Source organism: Gymnoscopelus braueri (genome assembly GCF_963280865.1).
Source record: "Gymnoscopelus braueri genome assembly, chromosome: 2".
Classification (NCBI taxonomy): domain Eukaryota; kingdom Metazoa; phylum Chordata; class Actinopteri; order Myctophiformes; family Myctophidae; genus Gymnoscopelus; species Gymnoscopelus braueri.
In genome coordinates this window covers 20,159,470-20,172,529 of record NC_137604.1, presented here as the reverse complement: position 1 = coordinate 20,172,529, position 13,060 = coordinate 20,159,470, and the positions used below count along the sequence as shown (strand labels likewise).

The following is a 13,060-nucleotide window of genomic DNA, read 5'->3' as shown; positions in this document are numbered from 1 at the left end:
CAGAGTTCAAGTTCACTAAGTACAGAGAGTTTTTAAATGTCTGAAAATACACTGATGATGACGGTGCTGTCAAACAAGTCAATGAAGCTATCTATGAAATCTATGAAAAGGTTTAATACGAAACATTTTATACAATATGTAGTGGGGGTTCCGGGACCCTGACCCTGCTTCATCTCTCTCAGCTAAGGGGTCCTTGACCTGAAAAAGGTTGAAGACCCACCCCTGCTGTATAGGATGCTCACCCGAAGAGAAAAGGCACACTCATTAGTATTCAAAATCTACCTTTTAGAACGTTTTGATGTTTATTTTGTTGTCTTGATCTTTGCAGGAGCAAGTCACCATATCAAGCCACTATCACTTATTTTTCTGTTTGCTTTACTTACTCAATATGCTCTGTAACTATTTTATACCAACTAATATGGCTGTGCGGTGCTTTATTATTTCATTTGTGGCAAAATAGAACATGAAAACAAGTTAATGATTGAGGTGGAAACATTTATTGACATCCACATTTATAAAATAAAACAGCAGACAGACAATCATTATAAAATAAATTAGATTCAAATTGCCTGACTGGCTTTGTGAATAGGCAAGAAAATCACAATATCAACCTAAGGCATTTATATTGCAGTTTAATCACTCTGCTGTGTGGTTTTATCACTGCAATGCAGTACATAAGCCAACAGCATCAATGGCTGAGACCGACCAATTTCTAAGACTTGTCCCATTGTCCCATTTATTAAATATGGTCATGTTGACCTTTCTCAGTCTCTATTACAGATATCTTTTCTTTGACCACCAGGCAAACAAAGAGTACTGTAATCTTTTTTCTTCTTTTCTTCTTCAAATAAGTCTACAATCAGTCACAGTTCTCTTAATTAAGGCAGTGCACTTATTATTGGGCTCAATTCGAACTGATGGTGGGCTGGAGATTGCAAGGGCAGAGGGTCCAGGAAAGAGTTCGGGAAGCTAAACACGGACGGCTCAAAGTTCTTGGTGTTGAAAGCGTCCGTGAAGTCATTGGCGAAAAAGGAGGCCGCCTCTGGGGCACAGGGTGTAGCAGGTTCTGGGGTAGAGGGGTGGGTTGGGGCAGAGGAGAGGACCTCAGACTCAAACTGCAGCAGCTGACCCATGAAGCTGAAATTAGGCGAGATGAGTACGCGGCGCTTTTTGATGATGTCAAAAGCCTCTTCCAGTTGTATCCTCTGGGTCCTCATGATGTAGGCCAGACAGATGGTGGGTGAACGGGAGATTCCTGCCTCGCAATGGACCAGGACCTTGCCACCAGATCGCTTCACGTCATCTGAAAGGGCAAAGAGAAGAGAATATAATATTGTTAATTAATTGCCCCACAATATCATTAAAAAAACACGATTACACTTGACAGGTAAATATGAGATTTATCATTTACATTATTTGTAAATAATAGTGTTTTGCTTTGTCAGAAAGAATGACAAAATGTACGATAAATTCTAGCCTCAAAGATAGACTATTTAAACGTGATACTTTGAAAATCGAGTTACGGGGTGTCAAAGGATGAGAAAATATATTTGAGACTGAGTATTAAAGCTGTGACTGACAGCAAAGATGAAAAACTCAATTTTCGGAGTGCCTCTAATCACCGGCTCTTCATCAGGCCCACACACACTGCCTTCAAGCGCTATGCCACTCATTTCTCTCCTGTCACACTGCCCACATCGAAACACACACACACACACACACACACACACACACACACCAGTGCAGCTATAATATGAAACACACACACTCTGACACACACCAGTGCAGCTATAATGTCTAGTTTGTGGGTCCGTGCAGACTTTATATCCACTGACAGACACACACTGACAGAAGGATCCATTTTATAAGGTTTACGAGGACATACACATCATGTGCACACAAGCATAAATTTGTCCCACAGCCCTGAGGCTTATGTGAGTCACAGAGAACTGCTGTACACGAGACAATGTCTCTCCTACATGCCTGAGGGGGTGCTTGACGCTGCTGCAGCGAGGTCACTGTAGCACAGAGATGTGTGCTCTAATTTAGAGATGTAGCACTCCTACACTCTGTCTAAGTGTTCTAATGCCTACGCATAAATCTGGCCCCTGTCATCTCTGTATTAGCTCAGTTTACTGTGAGGTACCAATAGTGCCTTTAATTCTCCAAGCTACCGTGCACCCCAAAAGATGTCTTTCTTTCTTTCCGTCACCATGCATCTGCCTTCTTGCCTCTCTCTCTCTTTACCCTGTAGAAACTCAGCTCACTGACAAATTCACCTCTCAAAGGCAATCAATGTCTCAATGTATAGTTCTGTCTCACTATTTCACACACACACACACACACACACACACACACACACACACACACACACACACACACACACACACACACACACACACACACACACACACACACACACACACACACACACACACACACACACACACACACACACACACACACACACAGCACGATGCCACAGCAAGCGCCTGGCCAGCTGGCCCTGAGTCACAGCAAACTAGCCTCGATCTCCAGGCTTTTATTGCTTAGTTTTGCTAAAAAATAAAAGCCTGGCCCAACTATAGCCTGTACTGGGTATGAGGAAGTGTTTCATTTCCCAACCAACCAGAGTGCAGTGGGCGTCGCTCGTAATGTTGTGTTAACGGGGCGGGGGTTGACGGACAGATCGGTGAACCAATGGGATCAGGCGCCGTCTCTCGCCGGCTCTATACACACGCCCCTTTATACACGAAATCAGGAGGGTTGCAGCAGGCTACAGCAAACGGTGAAAGTACAGTGCTAAAATTCACAGCTCAGTCCCTCTGAAAGACGACATGAAAGAATCATGAATATTACATCTGGAGTGGAGGAGGAGAGTTATACTGTAGGCTACACAGGGGAGACATAAGGAGAGTAGAGGCGGTGGGTGTCTTAATGACCATCCTTAGATGATGCACCCTCATTTGTGCGCTGACACACTTCAGCTGCCATTTTTCAAGAAGCACATCAATATTTCTCTTTTTTCGTAACCACATATCACACACGCACAACAGCTCAGAGGGTATTCAGTTTTGATTGATTTTCATGCAGAGACAGGAGGTTGACTATCTTGGATTTTTATGTATGGTGGATTTCAAATCATTTGGCATTGTTAATAGCGTTTGGAAGCCTTGTCTGCACTCTGCATGAAAGCTAAAGCCGCTACTGGGGCAATTTGTTGCCTTACATAATCATCTGTCTGACACAAAGACGCCTTAAATGTAGGCTGGAGTCCCAAACAAAGCACAGTAGCAACAATAGCAGCCACCCAATACAGGTCAGTCAAGGCCCCCGTGGGTGTACTTTGTACTCTGCTATGCCTGGCTAAAAATAGCCACGAGCACTGTGTACATCTTTGTTGGCACTATTCAACCACCCCCACAACCTCTCTCTCTCTCTAGTTCCCTATCATTCCTCTGTAACACATACATTCGCCCACATCTCACAAGGCCGTCGATCAATGCCACCTGCAACCACAGGAGCAACACTGTTGTTGTTGTTTTTCACGTGTCAGTCAGCCTTCAACTTCCACTCAACCACAGCGAGCGACATCTTTCTATATTTCTGTCTCTGCATGCATGAACGTATGTGTGTGTGTGTGTGTGTGTGCGTCACTTTGTCCAACCTCCTCCTCCACCCAGTCATTACTAACAGACAGCTCACCCACTTGTCACACTTAATGGCCACACCCGGAAGAGTAAGCTAGCGAGATTAGGCCTCGGAGGCGATGACGACATGGGAGCGTCTTTTTTAAACTTAAAGAGGAAGAGGGAGTGACGTGAGGGGAAGAGCAAAGCTTCCCTGAATGAAAGCAGACTGCTAGATTTGTGGGGAGTGATTGGAGGCAGGCAATAGACTGATTATAGTGACAGCTCAGAGTGCTCTCTGTTTTGGAACAGTAGGCGAGAGAAGCAGGGAGATTATTTTTAAGACTGGAGGTGTTTCAAAATAGACGCAGCTATCTATGGTTATCTCTCTCTCTCTCTCTATCCCTAACTGACAGCTCTTCTGTGTATTTTACCCCAGGTAATTCAAGGAAAGAGTGCTTCTCTATGGAGATGGAGGATGTGTTTGTTTTCACAGCAAGAGAGGATGAACTACAGCCTAACTAGACATTTGACCTGGGAAATTATGTATACTCGCTTACAACATGAAATCTCATATTATGATAGTTTAACAGGTGTTAAAAACAGACCCTAATGAATGTAAATGAAATCATCCCTCAATGCAACCCTCCCAAATAACGAGCCGTGAAAACAATGAATGATTGCCCAGCACAGTCGGTGACAAAAAAAACACCAGTTGCCCAATGTGTATTCCACTCAACTCACCAATGAATTCTATGGCCTCCTGGAAATGGGAACTGATGTCGGCGGTGTGGTTGTCCTCCACAGGGATCCACTTGTAGCTGTAGTGGCCCTTGGACGGCTGCAGGTCCCTGCGCGAAACATTGAGCAAGGCCGTGATGTGAAGGTCGCTGAGATAGTCCTGTCTGGAGGCGTGGTAGGCACTACCGAGGTAGAGGAAAGGCAGGATCTCCACGGGCGTACCCTAAGAGAGGAATGAAAGGAGGATGTGTCAAAGAAATAGCATATCACAATCACGCTGCTAATAATTATGGGATCTCTGATACAGTAACATAAGATACAGAACCTCGGATCTCAACGAATCTAGCATTATAATATAATCTTGTGCCTCTGGACATCCTATACCATCCAAATAAAATAACCCACAGAGGGGTACATCATGTGCACTGACTGGAGACAAGAGCACACTAGACGCATGTATCTGAAGATATGGATTTGTCCATAAATAAACAATTACGCAGAATAACCCATGATATGTCAGGCATACACACAACAGTTCTTTGTGATATGAACGAGCCACATGCTTTTCATTTGCGCTGTGGCAGAGGCGCAGGAAAGGTCACAGATGAAAGAGTGCGGTTCTCTACAGGCCATCTGATGTCAGATAGCTGGTTTTGAGTGGCCTCTCCGTTTTGAAGCAAAGTATGTTGTGGTGCCAGGCGAGCAGTGAAGGTCAGAGAATATCATGTGTGTTTTGAGAAAATGTTCTGATGAACAGAACAATGTATTCAGTATATTTTAATTATTATAGTGGTTTGGCCAAGTAATGTAAATTATAGCCAAAAGAAATTCCCTGTAAGAATAAAAAAAGCCCATTGCAATAAATATAGATGTTTTGACACATGCATAGTGGAAACTGGTGCTGTGAGAAAGTGGGAGGGGCTGTTCTGTCGCATGGGTGTTTCCGTTTCCATACCTGATCATAATCTGGTTTGCGGTGAGAGAGCTTGTCATAGTGGTTGTTGACTCTTTTCTCGGTTTCAGTTCCGCTCTGGTCGATGATGGTTTTCACCTCAGTGCAAAGTTCAGGATATTGAGAGTGGAAGTTCTCATATCCCCCTGCGTGAGAAAAGGTCGAAAACATTAAATAAGACACTTTAATAAATAAGCAAGAAGAAGAACTCTGTCCCTCGTAATAAACAGACACCAGATACCATGTCATGTGAATGTTGTTTATGAAACACACTGAACACGGACCGTTACTTGTGTGGGATTATAGACTTTATAACCTGATTATAGATGCGTAATTAATCACTGGTGCCCACAACGGAGGCACCGGTAATCCATTTAGGCCAATATCCTGAGGACGTAGCTCGGTTCCAGAAGGAAGTGAGTGCATTTTGCAGTGGTGTAAAGTACATTTACTCAAGTACTGCACTTACAATTTTGAGGTATTTTTACTTTACTGGAGTAGGCCTACTTCCAATTTTCAGTACTTTTACTTCTACTCCACTACATCTCAAAGGCAAAACCTATACTTTTACTCCACTAAAATTATTTGAAAACTTTAGTTACTAGTTACTTTGTACAGTAGATTTTGATTGTTATTAGGCTACTACAAAACAAACAAATACATTACCCACTGATACTTTTATTTAAGCAAAATATTTGAGTACTTTGTCCACCACTGGCATTTTGACACAGTCAGAGTTTGTGGTGGATTAAAGACAGGATAAATAAATTACATTTATTCATATCCAAAACAGTGTGTAAGGCCTAGTGGACTGCAGTTTGTTTATTCTCACTCCAGCTCCTTGCGCACTGAGTCATCCACTCCGTTGACGCACGCAGTTACATTTATCTCTCGAAGAACAGAGAGAAAAATGCAGGATATTGCTCACTAGAATGGTTGATAATAAATAACCCAACACATTCTCACTAGAATGGTTGATAACCCAACACATTCTCACTAAAATGGTTGATAATAACCCAACACATTCTCTAGGAAATGGTTGATAATAACCCAAAACATTCTCAAGGAAATGGTTGATAATAACCCAACACATTCTCAAGGAAGGTGTTATAGCTTCTAAACCAGTGGTCACTGGTTCCCAAATTCTTTAGCTCAAGACCCAAAAGAGAAATTAGATGTTTGCCCAGTACCCAAACTAGTGAAAATAGCAGATCTAGCTCACAATGGACACTTTGTGCTGTTGTGAGCTTGTAGATCGGCTATTTTCACTACTTCTTAAACATTTTTTTTCTAATTTATGGAATTTCTCTGATGTTTTATTTATGTTTTAGTTCTTAATTCTTTTGAACACTCACAGATTTTTTTTTAATTCATGAAAAAATAATAATTAATTTTAATGTCTTGACATTTACTCGTGACCCATAGAAATTGGTCCGCCCGACCCACTGATAGGGAAACAGTGTTCTAAACGGTCACACAGACCAGAAAACTAGAATGTTAAAAAAGGAGCTGATGAAACGAGTTGATTAGATCCGCAAAGATTCTGAAATGTGAACATTGATTACGATAAAAAAAAATTACAAAGCCTAGCCTACATTATAAATTAGATTGCTTCACATAAGCCGCGTATTAATATTCTATCTAGGGCCTAGGCTAATATCATAGTCCATATTTGGTAACTTGTGGTAGTGTGGCACCTTGTGAAATAAATAAGCTGTCAGACAGTAATCCATGAAACAAACGCCAGAAACATAACCCACCTCACCCAATATAGGCTATTTAGTAGCATTTAGTAACATATCTCAATATTTTGATTTAATGTAGAAGGCCAAAACATCTCAATATTTTGATATAATGTAGTAGGCTAAAATATCTCAATATTTTGATATCATGTAGTAGGCCAAAAATGTCAATATTTTTTATATAATGTAGTAGGCCAAAATATCTCAATGTTTTGGCCTAATATCTCAATATTTTGATATAATTTAGTAAAGGATCTCACCTTTCAGGAAACAGATGCTGGCCCCACTGGCTAGATGCGAGAGAGTATTGATCACCATTTGTGCTATACTGTCCTTTTTCAGCTTTTGCAAGTGAGGCGTCCCATCGTCCAGAGCTATGACCGCCGATATGCTGCCCTCTCGAAGCCGATCCAGGTCGCTCTCATCCGGGATGATGAACTGAAGAGGCACCAGTCCCCCCCTGGACCTCCGGACTACGACCGAGTTCAAGTTGACATTGACGGAGCCTTTGATGTTAGAGTTCGTGAATGACAAATAGGGTCGGCAATCCACAATCAGACAGCTCCCACACTCCTTCCTTATGATCTTCTTAAGACGTCGGCAGTCTATGCTTGACACCTTCATTTTGACTCTGGAAGTTGTTTTATTATTGCCTTAAGTAAAGAATGACTTAAATCCCGAAGCAGAGACAGTGCTCAGTCTGTGTCTGTGTCTTCATTTCCTCTGAGGGGATTCCGTGCAGATCGGTTTTATGTGAATGGAACCTCCGGTGAGTGACGTCACGAACCATATATGGACATAGGGCAAGGTACGCTCACAGTAGCCTGCCCACACTGTTGACCAGTGTTGCCATGTCCGCTTATTATAAGCGACTTTGGGCTTGTTTTTCTGTAAAGTTGCTTGTAAATTATTGGTAGTTGTTGCGGGTTGCGTTTTTTTTGGGCTTGTTTCTAAAGTGTAAGTTGTTTATGTGTGGCTTGTTTCCTAATTATTGTTTAAACCAGTGGTTCTCAAACATTTTCATGTCAAATTATGTATTTGTCTCGGAGTGCGGACCCCACCCATCTGAAAACATTTTATGCCAGGGACCCCCATACAAGATTTGTGTTGTTAAAATGTTTTTAAAATATTCCTGTATATATTCCTTAAAAACAGCCGATGTATATATTTAAAGGGCGAAGGGCTCGCTTCTTTGGGCTTATTTTTATAGGCCTGGTTGCTTGTGTCTCTCACAACGCCTGGCAACGCTAGCTCACAGTAAAAAGCCTGCCCACACTGTTGACTGCAGCGTGACTCCTCCCTATACATTCTCTATGCTTGAAACAATCAGCCTTACTCATCTATTGCGTGTCGATTCCGTTATTTGTGTGTTCACGGCCAATTAGAGAGAAATCAAAGAAGCAGCGTTTCTGAGAAAGATAACCTAGAAAATCATTATTAGGCCCATTATTTGTTTTGTTTTGTTTTGTTTTGTTTTGTTTTGCGCAACCAATGCAAACTTAGGCTCGTCCTCAACGTCCAGAACTAATCGATTATTTAGAAAAACAAAACAAAACAGAATAGCTGGTCGAGGAGCTGCTGATGAGCATAGCCGGGTTTGTGAGAGAAATAAGCAACCAGGTCTATGAAAACAAGCCCAAAATTAGCCTATAGGCTAATTGAAAATACAAGCTCACAACGAGTAGCTATGTGACGCGTTGTGAGCTTGTAGATCTTCTATTTTAAATGTGGAAAATGTTGAACAACACGAATGTTGTATGGGGGTCCCTGACTCCCTGGCACAAATAAATATTCATTTGGGGGTCCTTGGCATGCAAATGTTTAAGAAGCACTGGTTTAAACAACATTAGGAAGGAAAGTAGCCCAAATAAGCAACTACACTTTAGAAACAAGCTCCAAAAAACCACAACCCGCAACTACCAATATTTACAAGCAACTTTACAAAAACACAAGCCCAAAGTCACTTGTAATAAGTGGACATGGCAACACTGTTCACATGTCTGCTCGAGATCCGCTGCCTGCCATAATCTACTCAATGGACTAACCAGGCTTAAACGTCACACTGGCTGCACTCACATGACAAGCAATCAATTAACCCTTGACACATGGCTCAATAATAGGCTACACCTCTGAGTCTGAGTCTATTTGTTTTTTGTTTGGTGGTGGTGTGTGTGTGTGTGTGTGTGTGTGTGTGTGTGTGTGTGTGTGTGTGTGAGTGTGTGTGTGTGTGTGTGTGTGTGTGTGTGTGTGTGTCTTTGTCTGTGTGTGTGTGTGTGTGTGTGTGTGTGTGTGTGTGTGTGTGCGCGCGTGCGTGCGAGTGTGTGTGTGTGTGTGTGTGTGTGTGTGTGTGTGTGTGTGTGTGTGTGTGTGTGTGTCAGTGTGCGTGTGTGCGTGTGTTTACATACAGCATGTGTTTATCTATTTTTGCACTTGTGTCTAGATAACTGACTTGTCCTCGCATACACCGGTTACAAAATGTGTGTGTTGTATAATTCTGGACGTGTGGAAGAGAGTGAATTAAAGAAAGTGAGAAAAAGAGGTGGGCGAACGAGGGGTTGAATGTGACAGATGCATGCACGACACACAAACAACAGACGGCTCCAGTGACAGACTCAGGCACACACAGACAAAACAATGGAATGCCCTCTGGTCATTGACTGTCTGATTGGATTCAGCATTCAGCTGAGGCAGAAAAGGGACCCTGCATGTGGCACTATGCCCAGGGAGCCATCCTTATCATTATGCTTGGCAGTGAATTGCTAAAATGCAAGAGGCGGACAGACTGAGAAATTGATGGTGATGGAGTGGATAGATTGATGAATGGATGATGGCCGTGGTGGATTAGATGTAGGCCTACAGCAGGGCAGCGTCACAGCGTGCCATATGGGCCAGTCTAATCTGGGCTGATGACATCACAGTTGATGAGCGGGGAGACCCACCATCACTAACCCTCATTTAGTGTAGTGTCAGCCCGGCTGACACTACACTACCAAATGAAATCTCAGCCCTAATAAACAACATGTCTCACAGACAATAATACATTAGACCAGTAATCAATTAGGCTTCTCTGTCTCACTTTGATCCTTTACCTCCCACCACACCCCTTCTCTTAGGGGTGTGTGTTAACCACTTACAGTAAGCCCTACATCTCACCTACGCTGGCTTCTGATTACGTTCTGCATCACCTACAAACCCCCCACACCCCTCCTCCATCAACATACACCCCCCTCATGGAACCTGTGGCCTCAGGTCGCCCCCCCCCCACAGAACGGAGCCTTCAGTGTGGCAGCCCCCATGCTTTGGAACTCTCTCCTGACAGAGATTCACTTTGCCCCAACTCTGAACACATTTAAATCAGCTCTGAAAAAGCACTTGTTCACTAAGGCTTTTGGCTGCTAGCATTGTTTTTGTTTATCTACTTGTCTGTTTCTTCTCTGTCTCTGTGTACTTGCATCTCTTGAAAGGCGCTATATGGCAGATGTACAACCTCACAGCTTGTAGATTCCACAATGTTAGCTATTTTTCATTTAAAAGGAGGAGTCATTCACTGACGCCGTTTTCCCCTTCTCACCTTTGCACCTTTGTTTGTATTTGTTGATGACATCTATTATTGTGTTAATTCTATATGCTATGTTGATGAATCGAATACACGTAGGACCACAATGGAAACAAGCCCCAAGGACTTTTTTTGTGTTATCCCTTTAGCCTTAATGTCTTACTGTACCACGTGCCGTTTACATTTCTGACTAATAAAGTATTCAATAAAAAAATAAATGTTGAAAATGTTGGGAAAATGTTGCCTACAAGATGCTCATTGCGCATTAGATGCTCAAAATAGGAATGCCAGGTTGAAAGTGGTTAAAACAATGAGGGCAGATTGGATGTGTAGATAATAATAACTCATCATGTAAATGCGTTATTCTGTATTATCTTAATCAGTGTCATAATTATAATCAGCTTAATCATTTAAATGTAATTTCCATTCTCCCATTTGATCTATTTGGCCATATAGTCTGATGTAATTGTTATTTCACTACTGCTTGAATACACAAGTACTTGAGTGTCACAAGTACTTGTTGCTTGTGACACTCTTGTTGCTTGTTGAAAGCTGAAAGTACTTCTTTCAGCTAAACTCTATAAGAATCTCCCTCATGGGAAATCAAACAGCTACCACTCAGTCAAAGGGGAATCCAAGCTATTAGGCTTCTGGTCTTCACGCAGGGCTACTCTGCTACATTTACATAAAGTTGTTAATGCATCAACATATACAGTATCTATTTGATTTTGTTTTATTTGTTTTATTTATTCACACAATAAAAACAGTACAAAGGTAACATTATTAAAAGACACAGAAATAAGTGCAGGTGAGAAAGCAAACTATAGGGCTTATACAAGGTTGTCACCTAAAATAATAAACAAGTAGTAAGTCGTAAGTTAAACAATCAGACTGTATGGTCTATCTATCTATGTATCTATCGATTTATTTAATGAACATTTTGGTTATTGGAGCAGTGATATCACCGCTCTCACCATGCAGAAGTCTTTATTTGAATCTTTGCCTGTTTATTCACATATCCACAGTATTTTGGACATGTAAATGTACCCTCTCGCTCAATTTCTGGCCCTGCCCCATTCCTTTTATGTCTTGGGTCCATACATAATGTCTCTTATAGGATTTCCTTGGCGTCTTCATGGCTCGGCAGTATAGCTAATAAGTTTAGGAAGCTGTCAGGCAAGCTTTAAGCTTGTTATACAATCCCTCCTCCTACTGACTCCTCTGGTCAGAGCTAGAGTCCTATTGTGATGACTGTAAGTTAGTATGACAGACAGTACACATACAGTAGCGTAGCAATATTATGGACTTGGTGCCACATTGGGGTCAGAAGTGTAAGGAGGAGTCGAGTTTCTGAGAAGGAAACAATTTCTGGGAAATGTCTTGTGTCCTCACAGTGAGAAACGGATGCAAGGTATGTTCAGAGAAAGCATGTAACTATATATAAGGAAGTAGTAGAGGGTAAACCCAGTTTAACTGATTTTACCCACTTGTCTTAAAACCACTTTCAACCTTGTATCCCTATTTTGGGCACTATATATATATATATATATATATATATATATATATATGCATTGTGAGCTTGTAGTTTTCCTATTTTTCCCATACTCATCGTACGACAAGGTGTATGGCTTATTAATAGACTAACCCGAATGAGTCTGTAACCTGCACATATGGCAGTAGCCTATGACATTTCTCCTTGTAAGCGCTTTCACAAGGTGTTATACTGCTCTGCTCAGGTCAATGCATCTTTGTGTTTACAGTAGACAATAATTGTTGGCTAGACTGCGTTGGTACAGAATGTGAGCGCATCGAGTGACTTCCTGTCCAGAAAGGCCCTGTTTCCATTGGATGTATAAAAAGAACCTAAACACAATGGGCTGCACTCGCCAGAACGCATCCCCCGGCCATACAGGTGTTTCCTGCAGTTGGCTGACAGCGCCACCAGATTCTTGGGACATGACACCGTTTCCCAAAAATGACTGCATTACTAATCTTTCACCTAACATGACTACTGATGATAGCAGGTTGGTATTTGTTTCAGTTGCTGAAAATGGAATGAAGCAATACGTAGAACAGTTGTGGTTTTCAGAAATCATATTGTCAGGAAGTCCTGAGTGGTCAACTATCACTATTTGATGTTCCTGACATCACTGGATTATAGGTTATCACTGGTTATTATAGCTAACATTTAACCCCACTGTATAACACCAAATATTTATTATTTTCTGTCCTTTTCTGAGATTTTGCAATGACTTCAACCCCTGGCATTCAATGTCACCATCAAAGCCTGAACAATGTTGACAAAGTGTTGAGCGCACGCACGCACGCACGCACGCACGCACGCACGCACGCACGCACGCACGCACGCACGCACGCACGCACGCACGCACGCACGCACGCACGCACGCACGCACGCACGCACGCACGCACGCACGCACGC

The 13,060-nt window shown here is 42.2% G+C and overlaps 1 protein-coding gene across 1 annotated transcript; it reads right to left on the bottom strand.

Moving 5' to 3' along the window:
• Positions 1-474: 474 nt before the first annotated feature.
• dusp5 (dual specificity phosphatase 5) lies at positions 475-7,778 on the bottom strand. The gene is made up of 4 exons (XM_080445747.1): positions 7,325-7,778; positions 5,326-5,468; positions 4,374-4,593; positions 475-1,303 (listed from the first exon to the last, which is right to left on the bottom strand). The coding sequence occupies exons 1-4, from the start codon at positions 7,686-7,688 to the stop codon at positions 879-881; spliced, it is 1,152 nt and encodes a 383-aa protein (XP_080301873.1). The 5' UTR covers positions 7,689-7,778; the 3' UTR covers positions 475-878.
• Between the last annotated feature and the right edge of the window lie 5,282 nt (positions 7,779-13,060).